A 20,342-nucleotide genomic window follows, 5' to 3' on the forward strand; every position below is an offset into this window, starting at 1 on the left:
ACACACGCGAGACAGATGGGTCATTCCACGTAAATGAGGAAGCATTATCAAAAAATTAATTTGTCTGTGGGAATACTTTGCCCCACTACATATGTAGTTTGGGCATTGAATTTTGTTGGCAAGATTGATTTTTCCCTTCAAAACCTATTGTTTACTTGCGGGAGCCATTGTTTTGAAGACTATATTGTTGAGTTTGTTCTTGAAGATTTAATCAATTTAAAGCTAAGAAAAAATCATCATGAATTTATTATAATTCTTTATGGTTTATATATCACTTTAAAGTCTTAATTTCTTTTTTAGGTATATTTTTTTAAGCAAACAGTTAAAGCAAAATATAGCCTATTTTGCAAAATTTTTAATGTGGCCCGTATTTAGGCCTACTAATTATGTTCCCAGAAATACAGTGCCTGTCCAACAGCCGCTGGGTATCTCATTTTCTTAGATGAAAACAAAAAATGTTTATGAACACTATCAGGGATGATCATCTTAAAAACATTACAAATAACTTTCGTACTTTTAATACACAGTCACTGGGAATATGAATTCAGCTGTGGTGGAACTATCCTTGGTACCCCATCTTGATGGTTGTGTCTGATCTAAAGTTCTAAGTGTAGTCGATGTAATCAAAATTTAATTCCACAGTTGAACATATGTTTTGTTGATAGTAGGTGGTTAAAACTGCTTGAAAACCTTCTGTCATTCCTACAGAATTTGCACTTTTTCATCTTAAAAAAGCTTATTGAACAGAGTATCTCAGCAGCAGTTTGGCTACTACTGCAATATTAGAACCTGTTACAAAACTAGAAGCTGTTGTCATAGAGGGATATTGGACACTAATAACAGTTCTGTAAAATATAAACACAGCTTCTGGCTGCATTTCATGATTCTACGTCAACGGAAGCACCTTATAGCTTTGATGAGTGAGTATCAACATTGTGACACAAATGACAATATCTCTTGATCACATTGACTTAGACGCTTATAATTTTTACACCCCACGGGACTCAAAGCTGAAATTTATTCCACATATTAAGGTCTATAAGTCTACTGGGTCCTGGGAAAAAATGTTCTTAACAGCTGGCCAGAACAGACAGGCGGAAAATGACGGGATCCAATAAGGATTCTGCTTTTACAGACACATGGAAGCCTGAAAACACTAAAAAAGAAACAATCTATCTCAAATTTTAGACTCCCCTCTGCTTAGATTTTAAGTACTTTCACACCTGGAGAGTTCCAGAAAGTTAAATGAATAAATACTAATACAGAAACTTGGAAATAAAAGTAGTTTTGGTCCACCACACAGTTTCAATGGGCCAGGAAGTTTCATATCTATGCACTTTCCGCTCTAGAGGGAAAAATTCATTCCGGATAATGTAAACAACTTATTTTCTTCATAGAAGAGAAAACAGGTTGAAAAAAAGAGATGAAAATTTAATAAGGTAACAAAGTGAGAAAGGGTGAGAGTGGCATGGTATTTTCCTCCGGCAGTTTTAGAAAAACTTTGGAAAATAGTGTAATAATAGTAAAAAGGGTGACCAAAGGTGACTGCCTCCTCACCCTGAATATACCCACAGAAAATTGTATAATAATAATAATAATAATAATAATAATAATAATAGCCATGTGGCAATCTCGTACCCAGTACAGAAAGAGATCCATGACACACAGGTCTGCAGGAGAGCCAACATTGATTCTGACCACTACCTAACATGTATCTTAGTCAAGTTCACCCACAAAGATAATATTCTGTAAGAAAACTCCCCTACTGAAATTTGACACGAAAAAGATCGCTGACTCTAGAGTGACAGAGGCTTGGGAAAAAACAACATACAAATGACTGGGGGGAAAAAAATAAAAAAATTATATCCACAGAAAAAGCACAAGCTCATTCCTCTGAAGAACATCAAGCAACCCTGGTGGAACACTGATTGTGAGAATGCACTCGTCACCAGGAAATTGGCATACCCGAAATACAACACTACAAGTCCCCAGTAAATTTACAGGTGTTCACCAAAACATGAAAGACAGCAGCAAAAATTATTACACAATCCAAGAGGAAATACCTGAAGGAACAGCCAGGGTACATATAAGGATACACAACACTGAACCTCTGCTTTTGAAATAGTGATGGAAAGTTGACAATGACGGATAAGGAGAACTGCAAGGTGCTGGCACAGTACTTGTCAATTGCACAGAACCCACAGAGAGATTCCCAGACGAAGAATTTCTCACTCTCTCACTCTCTCTCTCTCACACACACACACACACACACACACACACACACACACACAAACACACACACACACACACACAAACACACACACACAAACACACACACACACACAAACAAACACACACACACACAAACACACACACACACAAACACACACACACAAACACACACACACAAACACACACACACAAACACACACACACACACAAACACACACACACAAACACACACACACACACACACACACACAAACACACACACACACACACACAAACACACAAAATAAAAGAGAAAGTCCACAGGCACATCCTCAGTCTCAAACAACAGGACATCTGGTGAAGGTGGCACAGTAGCCAAGCTGCTGAAAAACCTTGGACAAACTCACTCACAGAACTCAGATCATCACAGACATATGGACATCAGAAAAGTTGCCAGACAGCTGGAAATGTGTACTGATCCACCCTCTGCACAAAAAGGGTGACCCCAGAGATGTGAACAATTGCAGGGGCATCGCACTAATACAAGTCACATACCAGGCATTCTCAGCATGCCTACTCCAAAGGAACACGGAACCAACTGGAACATAAGATCGGCAAGTACTGGGTGGGCTTCTGCCCTGGTAACTGAAAACTACTCTGAAAATCAAAGCCCTCAGGAACAGTCCAGCCATACACACCTTCATTGACTTCAAGAAGGTATATGACTATTGACAGACATTCATTGTTCAACATTCTACATGAACAAGATTTGGACGGCAGGACACTGTGACAGATCAGACAGACACGGCATCTAAGGTGAAGTTCAGGGGGAAATCTCCGAAACCTTTGAGGTCAAGACAGGCGTTTGCCAAGGTGACAGACTCTCACCACTCCTCTTCAACCTATTGCTGGATAAGGTCATCAAGGAATGGCAGAAAGAGCTGCATATACAAGGCCATTGGAAGCCAGTGCAATTTGGACGAGCCAAGGACAAGTTGGAGCTCGGCTATCTAGCCTTCACAGATGATCTGGCACTACTCACAGATAACAAATCCACAGCAATCAGACAGACAGAAGAACTCAAAGAGTGTCCATAAAAGTAGGGCTACAAACTTCCTTCCAGAAAATTGAGTTGTTCTGCACAAAATTAAACATACAAAATTTGGGGGGGGGGGGGGAGGGGGGAGGAGGAGGGGAGGGGGTGTAAGGGACCAAATTGCAAGGTCAGTTCACAGCAGAACAATTACCCAAAAGAAAATAAAGACAATGTACACACAATAAAGGACAACAAACACTACAATGGACAAAACATGGCAAGAAAACCATAGACAGACAAGAAATGGGGAGAAGAGATTATAAACAAGAAAGTAGATTACCATGGCTGCTGACCATGAAATAAGAACGGAGAAGCCAGCCACTATGCAACACATTAAAATCTCCACCCTACAAGTACAAGGGTGGAGGACACAGAGGGACAAAGGACATGCACTAAAACTCAGATCGAATGATAAAACCAATCTCACGAATAAAACATAACACTAAAGCTGCTGTTGAGACATTGTCGCCCAACACCGAAAGTACGGTGCTGGGAAGATTAAAAGTCTGCTGCAGAGCAGCTAAATGTGGACAGTCCAGCAACAAGTGGATGACTGTCATTTGGGAGCTACAGTGACACTTCACGATCGAGGAACTAACCACGAGTGAGACACATACAGCCAATGCACAATTGACAAAGGACAACCGATTCCCTACGAGAAGCCTGCAGGGAAGACTTCCACACACTGGCAATCTCCTTAATAGCATACAGTTTTTTGTGCATACTGTTATGCCACTCCGTCTCACAAAGGTGGAAAACCTTGCGGTGTAAGACAAAACACAGATCAGTTTCAGAGATGCGCATCTCCAGGAGCGGTTTCTGCATGGCCTGTTTTGCCGGCCTGTCAGCAAGTTCATTACTTGGGATTCTGACTTGTCCTGGGGTCCACATATACACCACTGAACGACTGGACCATTCCAGGGCAGAGATGGACTCCTGGATGTTCACTACCAAAGGATGGTGAGGGTAGCACTGGTCGATAGATTGTAAGCTGCTCAAGGAGTCAGAACAGAGAAGAAATGACTCACCAGAACAGGAACGGACATACTGAAGTGCACAAGATATGGCCACAAGCTCTGCAGTGAATACACTGCAGCCAGCGGGCAAGGAATGCTGTTCAATATGGCCTCAGTGTGCATAGGCGAAGCCAACATTACCATCAGCCATCAAGCCATCAGTGTAAACAACTTCAGAGTCCGGGAACACGTCGAGAATAGAGAGGAAGTGACAGCAGAGAGCGGTGGGGTTAACGGAGTCCTTAGGGCCACCCAAAAGGTCCAAACAAAGCTTCGGCTGTGGTGTACACCATGGAGGTGTAAGTGAATGGACCTCAAGTAGAAGTGGTAAAGGGAAGGACTCCAGTTCGGAGAGAAGGGATTGCACACTAACTGCAATCGTGAACCCTGACCTGTGCTGCCGATGTGGAAGATGAACTGCTGTGAGTGGGAAAAGGAGACGGTAATATGGATGCTTAGGAGAACTACAAATGTGTGCAACATAACTGGCAAGCAGCTGTGTATGTCGGATTCGCAATGGAGGGACTCCGGCCTCCACCAGGACACTGGTCACCGAACTCATTCTAAAAGCTCCCGCCGTTAGGTGAGTGCCACAGTTGTGCACTGGGTCGAGGAAACGCATGCTGAGAGTGCCGCTGAACTGTAAACCAGACTACCACAGTCAAGGCGGGATTAAACAAGGGCTCTGTAGAGCTAAAGCAGCGTAGAGCAATCAGCACCCCAGTTGGTGTCGCTCAGGCAGCAGAGAGCGGCCTAAAAATTGATATGTTCCGGATGAAAGGTACGATGCCGAAAGAAGTGCATGACAACTTTGCCGCTGAAAACTGGAAGCCCATGACTGCACCTTGTGAATGGCTCCCTGTAGGTGCCACTCAGCAACACCAGTACTGGAGGAACAATACCAAATGCAGAAGTCATCTGCATACAGAGAAGGAGAGACTGACGGCCCTACAACAGCTGCTCGGCCATTGATGGCCACTAAAAATAGAGAAACTCAATGCAGAGCCCGCCTGAATATGGGGGGAAAAGTATGGGAGGCACCAACTTGGACACAGAAAGTACGGAATGATAGGAAGTTTTGGATAAAAATTTGGAGCGGGCACCACAGACCACACTCATACAATGTTGCAAGGATATGATGTCGTCAGGTTGTGTCGTATGCTTTACACAGCTCAAAAAAACCAGATGTTGGCATCTGGAAAAGGCTGTTTGGATGGCAGCCTCGAGCGACACAAGATTTCAGTGGTAGAGTGACTAGCAGACGCTGCCCTGACATGGAGCCAATAGGCCACGTGACTCCAGGACCCGACCCAACCCAACCCAACCACCGACACACCATATGTTCCAGCAGCTTGAAGAGAAAGTTGGTGAAAGCAGAGGTGAAGACTACCCAGTCTGCCTTGTTTAAAGGCCATCTGGGTAGGTGTCCATGGGCATCATGCAGGGGGAGTAACAGGAAGATGGAGAAGTGGTCACTACCACACAGGTTGTCATGTGCTCTCCAGTGGATAGATGGGAGGAGTTCTGGGCTGCAAACTGAAAAACCAATGGCCGAGTAACTACCATGAGCCGCACTGAAATGTGTGGTGGCCCAGAGGCAGAGGTCGAGTTGGGACAATAAATTTTCAACATCTCTGCCATGACCAATAAGCATGCTGCTACCCCACAACGGGGTTATGGGCATTAAAATCTCCTGAAAGTGGGAAATGTTTAGGGAGTTGATCAGTCAGTGCAGCCAATATGTTCATGGGTACCGCACCATCTGGAGGGAGATATACATTGGAGACAGTTATTTCCTGCATTGTCCGTATCCTGACAGCCAAAGCTTCAAGAGGAATTTGAAGGGGCACAGGTTCACTACATACTGAGTTCAGGACATAAATGCAAATTCAACCTGACACACTTTATATCTGCTACGGTTATTGTAATATCCCCTGTAGCCATGAAGGGCAGGGGTCCACATTGCCAGGAACCAGGTTTCCTGGAGGGCAATGCAGAAAGCAGGTGTAATAAAGCTTGACAGTTGCCGTAGCTCGGCCAGGCGGTGGAAAAAACCGCCACAATTCCACTGGAGGATGATGTGATTGTGGGACTGGGAAGGCATGAAACACTCAAAGAAGTAGGCTACATTTCAGGGTCACCTGCTGCCACCGACTTATTTCGTGAACAGGTTATGTCCATTGTGTGTGAGGGTCTGGAGACATCTAACTCTTCAGCAGATGACAAAATCTTCACCTCATCCTCAGACGCAGAGCTTGTGGGCAGCGGTGGTGTGGGTGCCACCGCAATTCCCTTGGTCTTGGGGGAGGGGGGGGTCTTCTTCCTGGATTTCTCTGGCTTGCAGGGCTTCACTGATTCAGTAATCTGAGGATGATCATTAACTACAACCAGCTGCTTTTGGGCACTTCAGCCACTGGCAGGTGTCATCTTTCCCACTAGCAGATACCTGGGAATGGGAAGGGAGTGACCCATCGGACCCCTTCCTAGTGAGAGGAGGCGAAGAAGACTTACACTCCTCCAGCTGAGAAGCGGGGACTGGTGTCCCAAATGGTTGGGGGGACAATGTTCCCAAGGTATGTGGTGCAAGAGCGACAGGGAGGGGAATTGCCCCCCACCATCAAGTGGGCATGTGTAGTCTTCCGGCTCTGAGCTCCAAATGGAACTAGCGAAATTGATGGGTCAACAACTGTTCTCATAGTGATGGCATAAGAGGTGGTCATAGCCACAGGATGTTGGCACTCAAATTTCCTCTTACCCTCAGAGTAGGTCAGTCAGTCCAGGGTCTTATATTCCATTATTTTCCTTTCTCGCTGTAAAACCCTGTAGTCTGGTGAGCAAGGAGAATGATGCTCTCTGCAGATGGCACAGATGGGAGGCAGGGCACATGGAGTATTGGGATGGGATGGGTTGGGTTGTTTGGGGAAGGAGACCAGACGGCGAGGTCATCAGTCCCATCAGATTAGGGAAGGATGGCGAAGGAAGGCGGTTGTGCCCTTTCAGAGGAGCCATCCCGGCATTTGCCTGGAGTGATTTAGGGAAATCATGGAAAACCTAAATCAGGATGGCCGGACACAGGATTGAACAGTCGTCCTCCCCCCGAATGTGAGTCCAGTGTCTAACCACTGTGCCACCTCGCTCGGTGGGATGGGATGGACATCCACAATCTTGACATGTGATGCTGGAGATAAAGCGAGAAGACATGGCCAAACTTCCAGCACTGTGTTGGGGGAGGGATATGTGGATTGACATTACATGGGTAGACCATCACCTTGACCTTCTCAGGTGATGTGTCACCCTCGAAGGCCAAGATGAAGGCACCAGTGGCAACCTGATTCCTCAGACCCCGATAGACACGCTGGACGAAATGAACACCTCGTCGCTCTAAGTTGGCATGTAGCCTGTCGTCATACTGCAAAAGAAGGTCACTGTGGAATACTCTGGACTATATTTAAGCTTTTATGAGGCATGATGGTAACGGAAACATCCCCCAGCTTGTCACAAGCGAGTAATGACCGTGACTGGGCAGAGGATGCTGTTTTTATTAATACTGACCCTGACCGCATTTTGGACAAGCCCTCCACCTCTCCAAACTTTTCCTCTAAACGATCTACAAAAAACTGAGGCTGCATTGAGACAAACGAGTCCCCATCAGCTCTCTTACATACGAGGTACCGGGGTGAGTAAGATTCACTGTCACCCTTAGCCTGGCATCCCTCCCGTGGTGTGGCCATGGCGGGGAACGATGTAGGATTGTTGCATTGTACTCAGACTCTGAACGTTTAGAGACTGCTGGCATTTGATCACCAGCAAGTGATGACGTGGTACAATCAATCGAGTGTCATCCACCCTGATGCCACCCACTCCAACCGGGGCCCCACCAAGCTGCAGCAAAGGCCACCTGGCAGGATGACCGCTGCCAGGAGTCCCGATGCCCCAGGGTGACGGGCATCTACTCCTTGGCATATATGGGGAGCTAACGGCGCAGGCTTCAGCAGAGCGATCCCTGCTTAGGCAGGGGCCTACAGCCAACAGGATACATGGCAGCCCCGCCACAACAGACTGGTTACAGTGCTGGTTATGAGGTGCAAAGAATTCCATGGTCCTCTTCGGCACAGAAAAAGGACGCTGCATAGTGGGTGGAGGAAAACGCATCCAGGAAGGTGTCCTCACTCAAGAGATGGAGGATGAGCAGGACTGCAATGCCAGAACAAGAAAGTGGGCTAAGGATCTCAATGCACGATGGACACGATGCACCATGTAAAGCGCCCTTTCCTAGTTGGCTCGCTCTTTGGGAAAATTTTGAAAAATGGAGGTCAAACCCTACGAGGGACCATCACATAAGGACGAAAGGTGCGAGACTCATTCTAGTTGCCTCTAACGACAGGCAGAAACACCCTGGGCCCGCAGGAGGGAACAACAGGGTCACACACTAAGTACCTAGGTGAAGTGCTCGAACCGATAATAAAGGAGAAAACTGCCCAGAATACTTGCTTATTGAAAATGAAGAGAAAATTATACAAAACACGGGGTATTTGCAAGAAGAAATGTCTATCCACCTGCACCAAAATTCATCACAACAACACTGTAATCAAACCTGTGAGGTGCTATACGCCGGTGGGACACTGATGTTACATACAAAGGCCGACCTCGAGAACATTCTCACACAAGAAAGAAAAATCATTAGGAAATTGTTGGATCGAAACTCATGGACAATAGATATAGGTTTCAGTTCAGGAACATCACAGGGAAGATCTCCAACATTGCAGCGGATATTAGAGGTGACTAAAATTTTATAGACACATCAGCACACTCCCACAGACAAGACTCTACAACAGAATCCTTAGGTACATCCAGGGACTAAAGACCACTACACCCTGGATGACAAGTCAAAATTGATCTAGAAAGAGCTCAGGTAGATACAACGGATGTCATGGACACAAGGTGTACACGTGGGAAGTGATGTAAGAGAAAACAGTACCTAAAGCCCAAAAGGCAAAGTGGAATGAAGAACGCAAGAGAGCCTTTAGTGAATGAATGAGGTAGAACAACAAGAACAAGTAGTTATGAATGTTTTGCATGGAACAACAACAACAACAACAACAACAACTATTATTATTATTATTATTAAGTAATAAGTAGTATTGAGAGCTCAAGGAAAAAGGGATTAATATCTTTCACTGAGAAGATGTATCAACTTGAGTAAGTTATGTGCAATACTGACTAACTGTAAGTATCAGCTTTTCCTTGCTCAACACCAGTAAGTGCAGTTAAGACCCATACTTGGCTCTCCTGAAACAAAAGACTGTGGATCCAGAATAGTCAACCTCGATAATAAATCCTGAATCTCAGAGTGAAAGTAATGACAATTTGATCAGATGCAGGAATACGGCCATTAATATCACCACACATCCAAAAGATAGGCTCAAATGCTGAATTACAATGAACTGAGAGGTAATCCCTACTTACTTGGGATCAACACCTTTTAGCATACTGTGGCGCTATTGCAATTCGCTCCACAGGATAATATCAACAGAGTTTTGTGTACCCAGAAGTAGTGGCTCTTCCAGATGTAAGACAAGCAGAATTGAAAGAAAGCACTGGTATTATTACATGATATTTGTTATCGGCTTCACAAGAGAATGTCATTCATTTCATTCTTGAAATTATGTATAAATCCACTGTTAAACCAATTAAATTCACCAATATGGGGTATGTAATTAAATATGAGAATAGAAAACTTCATTTACATAATAAGTCACCTGTCTTAAGTGGATTATCTCAAGCTGTATGGAGCAAACAATGAAATAATTGATCATTTGTTGTAATTGTAACCAAAAGGGAGAGGAGTTTGGTATCAGATTGCCACACTGGTCAGTACCATTAAAAGAGTGGTGCAAAAGGTCTTGTACTAACTAGAAGATAGTGTTATCTGCAAATATGGTGTTGGCAGGTGAAACACACATTTATTGCAGAATTAACCAGACAGTACAAATTAATAACACTCAAATGCACAAAGAGGTTGCTGAGTAATTTACATTCAATGTTCAGAGGATCTGAGGACCATCCTAACTTAAAGAACATGGTTACAGTCATTAATATTGAGGGAACTGTGACACTATGATGATTTGTTTTCTGCTGTGGCTCCATTACTAAGTTATTCCTTTGTTGTACTCAACTACAGAAATACTGGCGCTGAAAACTACACAAATGCTGAAAGCCAATGATAAAGGCTCCAAGCATAATTTAAAATAATCATTAGTATGGACTGCTAAGTAAACAGGTTGCTAAGAAATTCCTGTTACAACATCTAGGACTTTAAGAGGGGAGTGTCTACATAATATTTTGAATAGGAACCCATGTTCAGAAACATCATCCAACAATACTATAGAGTGTTCAAGTTATAAGTGTTGTCACCTGCAAATGTATGTATATACAAGGTGATTCTGTGGTAATGTTACAAACTTTTAAGGATGGTGTAGAATGATAAATATATCACTAAGGTTGAGGACCCTGTGTAGAAACAACAGAGTCAAAAGTTATAAGCGAAAACTGTTCTCATGCCTCTGACAGTTGAATACATGTAAGGTACCGCTGTTGCTATGACTGTAGGCTACACAACTTTCAGAGGTGGTAATATGGTCCAAAAATGTTGAGTAAAAATGGGCGTTAAAGTGTGTACCTTAAGAGCTGAGAGTAATCAATATGGGAGATGTGTTTCACACTAGCGAAGGTGACTAAGTGTTCATAGCGCCTTAGACATGCATTTTAGAGCCCAAATTAACTAGACTTTTTTTTATTGTTTTAGTCTATACTACAATCTCTGAAAGTTGCATACTCTACATCCTAAGCAACAACTGTTCATAACATGTATTCCACTGTCAGAGGTATCAGAATTATTTTCACTTGTAACTTTTGAGTCTTGTTTCTGAACTAGTGACGCTTACCTCAAATCAATACATTTATCTATCTCCATCATTCTTGAAAGTTTGTAACACCATGAAGAAATCACCCTGTATACCTACAGTGCCTGTAACTCTGAAGGGTTGTCACATCATATTTCCAGAAAAGGGTTCCTATTCAAAAATTATGTAAAGGGAATTTCTGAATACCCTGTGTGTGCATTAATATCTGCTCTTGGGTAGTGCCTGCTGGAAACACTACACTGCAATACACTAGGTACTCTTTAGTAAAGAACAAAGGCCCTCTAGTCTTAACATTTTACGTTCTATCACATTACAATAATATATAAAGCATACACAAAGAAATAAATGTTGAAAATACTAACCTTTGCTTCATGAGAATATGAACTGATCTTTGAAGAAAAGTCAGCCATTTTGCTAAGATCAGCTATCATTGATTCATATGTTTTTCTTTGCTGATTGACATGTGGCATTGATGCTGGTGGTTGTGTTGGTAACTGTGATGGCTGCTGATGTTGTTGCTGATGTTGTTGTTGTTGTTGTTGTTGTTGTTGTTGTTGTTGTTGATGTTGCTGCTGCTGTTGATGTTGTTGTTGTTGTTGCTGCTGCTGCTGCTGCTGCTGTTGTTGCTGTTGTTGTTGTTGTTGCTGCTGCTGCTGCTGCTGAATCTGCTGCTGCTGGTGTTGCAGTAGAGACTGGGACTGTGATGACTGCTGTTTCTTCAGTAAGAGATTCTGCTGCTCTGCATGAGCAAGAAATGACGAAAAACTTTCCTTTGGTGTAGGCAATGGAGGGAGAGCACTTAGCGAACTGCGACAAGAACTTGACGGCGCAGGCGAAGGCACAGATGTTACAGTAATCGTGAATGGCTTTGTAGATGCTGATCCAGATGTTGCAGAAACTGATGAATTTATTGATGCTGGGGTAACTGTGACACTAGGACTAATTGATGTCATGCATTGATTTGTTTTCTTAATGTCTGAGAACAGTGACTTCTGTTCCTTTGCAGCAGATAAACCTAGTACAATTTCATCTAGCTTACGCCGTTTTTTCTCCTTTCCAACAATTGGCTCCTCAGCAGGCTGAAAAGAAGAATTCATAATATATTTGAAAATAATATGCTAGGGACACACTAAAAAAGAGCAAAATAATAATACTTTGCAAAATATGGGAAACTTAAGCATAATGAAATAATTATTTCCCAGTACGAACAGAAAGGAACAAAAATCAGAATATTTCATAGAATGAGAATACGGACAGTATAAAAAAATTTGCAAAACTAAAGAAATGAGACGTAATGTGATACTGAATTATGCTTTACTCAAAAACAAATGTACTTGTGTGTGTGTGTGTGTGTGTGTGTGTGTGTGTGTGTGTGTGTGTGTGTGTGCGCGCGTGCGCGTGTGTGTGTGTGTATGTGTGCGCGTGTGGAGGGAAAAAGGGGGGGGGGTGGACTATGTTTCCCAGTGAGTTCTTATTGAAATTCCATCTTATCCATTACAGTAAAAAAAAAAGAGAGGTACATGACTGTAACTGCAGCTATATGCTCCCTTCTTCTGGAAATATAGTGCTGTGACCAAGTACGTCTGACTACTATTGAAGAAGAAGTAACATCATGTCACAGACAGCGAGGTCAGGCATCATCTTGCGGCTGGTATTACAAAAAAATTTTATTAGTGCCTTGTAGAAATAATTATTTCATTTCTGCATTTACACATATCTATTTTTCAAAGTAATTTACTAATTTCTAAATAAAATTAGAAGTATGAAAGCATCAGGAAAATGCTCTTTGCAGAGGCAGTAGTAGGAGAACAACACGAATAGTGAGTATTATATTTCTTGCATGCATTATGGCACTGCCTATACACTTATTGCATTTAGAAAATAGTTTAAATGCACATTCAGTCATACTTGATATGCACGTAGAGAGAGTGCTGTGTGGCTGGGACTTAGAGGGAGCGTGCGCTGCGCAAGGGTAAAGAATTTAGGCAGTGCAAGTCAGCAGGCACTCGGCTTGAGGATGTGGACAAAAGATGTGGAGCCCGCAGATGGTGCTCTGTTTGGAATCACGTTCTGTGTACATGTCTGTCCAGAGCTATTTTTTCAGGTGTGTTTGTACCTAGTCCCTTTTGCACTGCACCAAGGCTAGCGACAGCATGAAGTCGGCCATTTGGGTGAAAGTGGCCACAGCCAGTTGTGGGAAATGACCATGAGGAGAGTTGTTTATTTAATATTTCATGCTTTAAGAAAAATGTGGGTCAAGGTGCTGTGTAAGATCTGTTTTTGTAAGAAAGTGTGCTGGCCCATTAGTGGCTGGCATATCATATTCTTGTTGACATGCACTCATGCCTCTCATTGCTCAGCCGATGGCACAATGTTTATCTAATAGCCATTTATTATTTCCACCACTTGGTATGGCTGCTGAGGGTGCAGTTAACTGTGAGTAGTGTGCATTTGATTAAGACGATGCATACTGTCAAAGAATTCTCGGCATGTGAAGAATATTTTTATTGCAATGTTTATTTACTAGAAACTATTGGTTCAGTACAAGAGATTTTGTCATCATTTCTGGTTGTTTGTTGCCAAGATTGTCTGACTAATTATTCAGTACTAAGTCCTTCACTAACTAATATATTACCAATGTTCTAAAAAGAAATAAATGTTATTTAAATTTGTTAATTTTGTGGGCCAAAGCCATTGTTCAAACTGTTTAAAAATTTTGCTACCACAATATTGACTACCGTTCATTGCCCAACTCTAGGTAAAGGACTACATGTACTACTATCTTGGTTAGCTGTTACTCTTTAAAAATTGCCTTTAGAATTGGTTAATTTAGGTTACTGTTTTAAGGAGTTATTTTCAATTGTTAATCTACGTCGGCTATTACCCTTAGCTTGAATAGCTGCTACATAGTTTACTACTACTAAACTGGACTAGTGTTAACTGCCAGAGGGCCTTAATTAGTTGCCAAGGACTTATCTGCTATTCTATAGATCTGACCTTACCAAGTTTAAAAATTTCAGGTTTATATTTGCCAATGTTAGGTGGTTGGGACCCTTAGTTGGAAAGCATGATGCTTTCTTTTAGTAGCACCTAATCTGGTTGCTGTTTCTTATTAAACCTCCCTATTTAATTTCAACAGACTAGGTCCATAATTTTATTGATTAAAAATTATTGCTTTAAAACTGCCTTTTAAATTTGTTAATTAATGTGAGCTTGTGCTCTTAACTGACTTTCAATTGTTAGCTTTAGTGCTCCTAGCTAGTGTACCTATTTGTATTTTCTTAGTACAACATGCCACTTGTGTTTACTAACTACTGGGTCTGAACAGATGTGGCGAACTTTGTCCACCATTTCATTGATTAATGGCTAATTTTTAAAAAATGTCTATTGTTTGCTAAATTATATGGGTTGATGCAATGTTATCTGTAAGTGCAAAATTGTGTGCTGCCAAATTTAATTCATTGAGCATAGTATACCACTGCAGTGTTAATGGTGAGCCTAAGGACTGTTTAAAGCTTGCTGATCTAAGTAGTATAGTGCCTACTTTGAGTCATTTATTTAGTTCCACCAGCCCTGTTCTGAAACGATTACAGTTACTTAAAATGATTGTTTCCTAGACAAACTGTACACATGTACTACCACTGTATGCGTTGTAAGAATTTTTAGTTATTTTGGTAACAGTAAATATCATTACGAATTGCTCAGAATGCCAATGTACACATTCGTGGGATGCCTGCTTTTGTGCTGTAATAATGAAGTTCTGGAAATTGAATAGTTCAGTGCATTTTGTTTAAGGATCCATGTATCCAAACAAAGCAGCTCAAAAGGTAAAGGTAGCCTAATCCTGTCCTACTCTCTCTCCCAATACTTTTAAGTACGAACATCACAGATTTTTAAAACTATTCATGTTTTTGCAGGATATCATTTTCAGACTTTACCTAGCACTCGATTCTCTAATATATTTTATGCTATCAACTTAAATTTATTCTTCCCATTGCTTTGGCAGTGTGCACGATTACCAATTTTAAATACTTCATATTAGTGACAGGAAAATATTGAAACTGCTAGGCATACACGTTGGTGAAACATCGACAAGAAGAAATGTTTGTGTGCAATGGTCAATACCACAAAGAACAAAGCAATGGGTGAATTTGGCCTTCATGCTGAAACATTTTGGTGTGCCTGAGAAACCTATTTCATCGATTTTATGATGTTTACATTTATTTACAAGAAGTTGATGTAGGATGTAAATAATTTGTGAGCAAAGGAAACAACTTACTGTACCGTACAGGCTTTAGTCGTCCACAGGCACACAAACAAGGCTGGAATCTCTAGCACTATGTCACTTACAAGAATAGTTCTAAATTCTGGATACATATGAGGTAAGTGAAATTTCATAATAAAAACTGTGTAGACAGCTATTGCTGGAAGTTTTACCCTATTCATGAATCATACTGAACCTCTATTGGTTTACTTAACACTTTCCCAATACCTTGAGATAGAAATGAGATCTCCTTCTGCTGTCAGTTTTAATTAAAATTGAGATATCTTATCTACATTTCACTGACCGCAATTTATGAGCTTAAAATGAACCATAATGCAAGGTTTACACTATGTGTTTTACCACTGCAAACTCTTTAAAATTTCAAGCTATATTTTACTTAATTTGATGTCGTGCAGTAAGTCTGACAGATCACGAAAATAAATTACTTTTTTATCAATCAAATATATCAGACTGTAAGATGTGCAAAAATCAAATTTTTTCACCAAATATTTTTTGATAAATCAGATGATATGTACTTCATATTGGCCAGAACACCTTCTCTCAGTGCAGGCACCAGCATTTGGTGAACAGTGTTTCAGGAGGGCTTTTCCAACTAGGGTAGAACAGAGCTCAAAAACATCCACAGTATCTTCAATGAACAAAATCATTGCACCACACCAACAGTCAATGGCTTGCCACATTGCAAAATCAGAGTTCAAGGACATATGATTCTTTGAGAAATAATGGTCTCTTTTAGGCCTAAAAGGAAACTGTATCTGTCAGGAACGAACAGCTTTAATGTTGAAACTGCAGTTCTTTACAAGGCATACTGCAGAATAGCAACTAAAGTAATCCAGACACGGATGCAAATGGATTATGAGGTTATAGCAACATCAGGCACCAAAATAAAAACAATACAAATTAGACAGAAAGAAAGGAAGGAGTCAGCTACAAAACCAGAAATCTTTAATATTAAACAGTTCACTGCTAATGGATGTATGCAAGTATGGCAAGATATTTAATGAGCAATTCGTATCTGTTACTGATATGACAGGTTTGTAACAATCAGTAAATGTTGCCCTGGAATGCACAAGGATATTCCCTCGTCGTACTTCAGTAATGCAAATATGATCCCGCGTCACTACTGAAGAACCACAAAATTTTAATATATATTTAAACAACAAACAAAAATTCTAGCAGTTATAATAAATATCAGAAAATTCCTCCAAGATTAATAACACCTTAAGTTACTTGGACATTTATCACAAAAACATTTCCTAATTGAATGAAACAACTTTAATAGTAACCACTGTAGAAGAGAGAGGATAACAATTATCAACTTCTATCCATTTTTGCTCTTGCTGTGTTTCTCAAACTTTTTTTACAAAATGTTACTTCTTAATCACCTGACAATAAATAATTAATTGTCAAATTTATAGTTTGGATTTTTAAATGCAAGTCCCTTATTAAAAAGGCTACTTATAGGTAAAGTGAATACGTACCTAAGTCATTAGGCAATAAATTACAGATTACAATTATAACAAGTATTCAGTCAAAGGCATTTAACTGTGTAAATCACATCATTTTTTGTAAATTACAGAGATACACATGAACCATTTCATAGAGTCTCATTTGATATCATAATATTCTAACAGGAAAAGTGTCAACAGGAAACAGTTGTCATTAAGGTATCAGTCCTCAGTCTGCAAACCATTATTGGCCACACTGTTCCATCTTATATCTCTGTCAAATTAACAAAGTGATGAGGGCTAGTTGTTTGACAGACAGCTAATACAGCAACAACCAATCAGAAAATGGTCTTGCTAATGCTTTCTGTTCTGTTCACAACTGTCACATTGCCTCTGCTACCTCTGGTGCCAGATGCCACAGTGAGTTGCAGATGATGTTTGCATCCACTAATGTCACATAATGTCATGAACTAGTTGTGGAAGTGTGCAGAAAATTTGTAAGACTGTTACCGACCTACGAAAGAAACCCAGTACTGCACTTCACTGCGAGTCAATAAATATATCCAGAACAGAACGAACTGCTGTTGCTGCTGCAGTCACATTGCGTGAGCAGACCAACGTGAATTACTTTGTTATTTTGATCGAGATATAGGACCATAATGTATCTTAGTAACCTTTCGTGACTAAAATTGCTAAGGGTTACGCAATGTACTTCAACACCCTACTTTCATACACAGTTCAAAACTTTTTAACTTACACAGTTATTTTTCTTCATTAATTTGCCTAACATATCATCCAACTTGCTCTTCTGTTTATTCTTTGAAGGCATCGAGAAATCCTGTACTTCATTAAGTATCTCATTATTGGATGCATTGTCAGCTGGGACCTGTTTTGTAACACCCGATGACAAATCTATTGGTGTTAGCGTACTTGAAGTGCCTGGTATCACTGTGGTTCCTGTGTTTTTGGAACTGGGATGGCACTTCAGATCAAATGGAATTGATAGAACTCTAGTAGCCTGCTGATGTGCTGGAGGAGGCTGCAATGTAACTGGTGCCACTGGTGTTGACCTCCTGGAAAAAGGAGAACTTAATAGTGAAGCCAATGAACAAAATTTTCTGTGCAGGCAGCATATGTAGAGAGAGAGAGAGAGAGAGAGAGAGAGAGAGAGAGAGAGAGAGAGAGAGAGAGATAGTAACCAAACTGTACACATGAAAAGATGGGTGAAGTATGTAGCTGAAGTGTAAAACATATAATGCTACTGTAGTCTGACGAGGTTACAACTCCACCATCTTCACATCTTGGGACCCACAAGTGCCTATTGCTAACATTAACATAGTTATTACCACAATGGTGTAATATACTACTGACAAAGCTTACATGACTGCATGCTACTTTAAACTCAGGACTTTTTCCTCTCATAGCTCAATTTTTGTGTCAATAATAAAACAACCACTTACTGTAACACCACACCTCAAGCTATCTATAGTAGAACCACCACACATGTTAAGCTTGTTTCACATTGCTACTGCTCATACATGATGTTTAATGTGAAGGGGCATTAACTATAAGTCAACTCTTCCATTTATGCACACATATTATATATATATAGAAACTTCCACATGGGAAAAATATATTAAAAACAAAGATTCCAAGACTGACCAAGCGGGAAAGTGCCGGCAGACAGGCACATGAACAAAACACACACACAAACACACACACAGAATTACTAGCTTTCGCAACTGATGGTTGCTTCTTCAGGAAGGAGAGGGGAAAGTCGAAAGGATGTGGGTTTCAAGGGAGAGGGTAAGGGGTCATTCCAATCCCGGGAGCGGAAAGACTTCCCTTAGGGGAGAAAAAGACAGGTGTACACTCGCGCGCACACACACACACACACACACACACACACACACACACACACACACACACACACACACACACATATCCATCCGCACATACACAGACACAAGCAGACATATTTAAAGGCAAAGAGTAAGGGCAGAGATGTCAGTCGAGGCGGAAGTACAGAGGCAAAGAAGTTGTTGAAAGACAGGTGAGGTATGAGTGGCGGCAACTTGAAATTAGTCTTTCAACAACTTCTTTGCCTCTGTACTTCCGCCTCGACTGACATCTCTGCCCTTACTCTTTGCCTTTAAATATGTCTGCTTGTGTCTGTGTATGTGCGCATGGATGTGTGTGTGTGTGTGTGTGTGTTTGTGTTTGTGTGTGTGTGTGTGTGTGTGTGTGTGTGTGTGTGTGTGTGTGTGTGTGTGTGTGTGCGCGCGCGCGAGAGAGTGTACACCTGTCTTTTTCTCCCCTAAGGGAAGTCTTTCCGCTCCCGGGATTGGAATGACCCCTTACCCTCTCCCTTAAAACCCACATCCTTTCGTCTTTCCCTCTCCTTCCTGAAGAAGCAACCATCGGTTGCGAAAGCTAGTAATTCTGTGTGTGTGTTTGTGTGTTTTGTTCATGTGCCTGTCTGCCGGCGCTTTCCCGCTTGGTAAGTCTTCGAATCTTTGTTTTAATATATTTTTCCCATGTGGAAGTTTCTTTATATTCCAAGACTTACCAAGCGGGAAAGCGCCGGTAGATAGGCACAATAAATGAAACGCACAAACACACGCACAGTCTGTGTGTGTGCGCGCGAGTATATACCTAGCCTTCCCCCCCCCCCCCCCCCCCCCCCCAAGGTAAGTCTTTCCGCTCCCGGGATTGGAAGACTCCTTACCGTCTCCCTTAAAACCCACATCCTTTCATCTTTCCTTTTCCTTCCCTCTTTCCTGACGAAGCAGCCGCTGGTTGCGAAAGCTCGAAATTCTGTTTGTGTGTTTGTGCGTTTCATTTATTGTGCCTATCTACTGGCGCTTTCCCGCTTGGTATGTTTTGGAATCTTTGTTTTCAATATATTTTTCTCATGTGGAAGTTTCTTTCTATTTTAAAGTAAAGCACTAGTTGAGAAAAAACAACAGATTCACCTGGACTCTTCAGACAGGGATTCATCATTGACCTCCCAAGGCAAGGACGGTTTTGACAGAGGAGGCTGCTGAGGTGGCCCACTATTATTCAATAATGCATGTAGTTTGGCTGCAACAAGAAACTGTAATTAGGAACTTGAAATCAGACATAAGATTAAGTGCAGATTACTGTGTCAGTCCAAATAGTTTTGAGGCTGGACTAATAAAAAATAAAGGAAAGTTAAAATGGTGGTTTTAATAATACAGGTGGTTACCAACATGTGTACAGCAAATGTGGAAACATGAATTATAGAGACATTATTACCATATGCACCAAACAAGGCCAACGCGCTGTTATTCTTTTCTTGGCTGCCAAAGGACAAACACTGGTAGACATACACTGGAGAAG

At 41.5% G+C, this 20,342-nt stretch overlaps 1 protein-coding gene across 1 annotated transcript; it reads right to left on the reverse strand.

Moving 5' to 3' along the window:
- Positions 1-11,536: 11,536 nt before the first annotated feature.
- LOC126328317 (alpha-protein kinase 1-like) lies at positions 11,537-20,063 on the reverse strand (the record flags this gene model as incomplete). The annotated part of the gene is made up of 3 exons (XM_049996019.1): positions 11,537-12,325; positions 17,737-18,052; positions 19,955-20,063. Coding segments are annotated over 3 exons (1,199 nt in total), but the record flags the coding sequence as incomplete, so codon positions are not given.
- Between the last annotated feature and the right edge of the window lie 279 nt (positions 20,064-20,342).

Source organism: Schistocerca gregaria, unplaced genomic scaffold, assembly GCF_023897955.1.
Source record: "Schistocerca gregaria isolate iqSchGreg1 unplaced genomic scaffold, iqSchGreg1.2 ptg001116l, whole genome shotgun sequence".
In the NCBI taxonomy this organism is placed as follows: domain Eukaryota; kingdom Metazoa; phylum Arthropoda; class Insecta; order Orthoptera; family Acrididae; genus Schistocerca; species Schistocerca gregaria.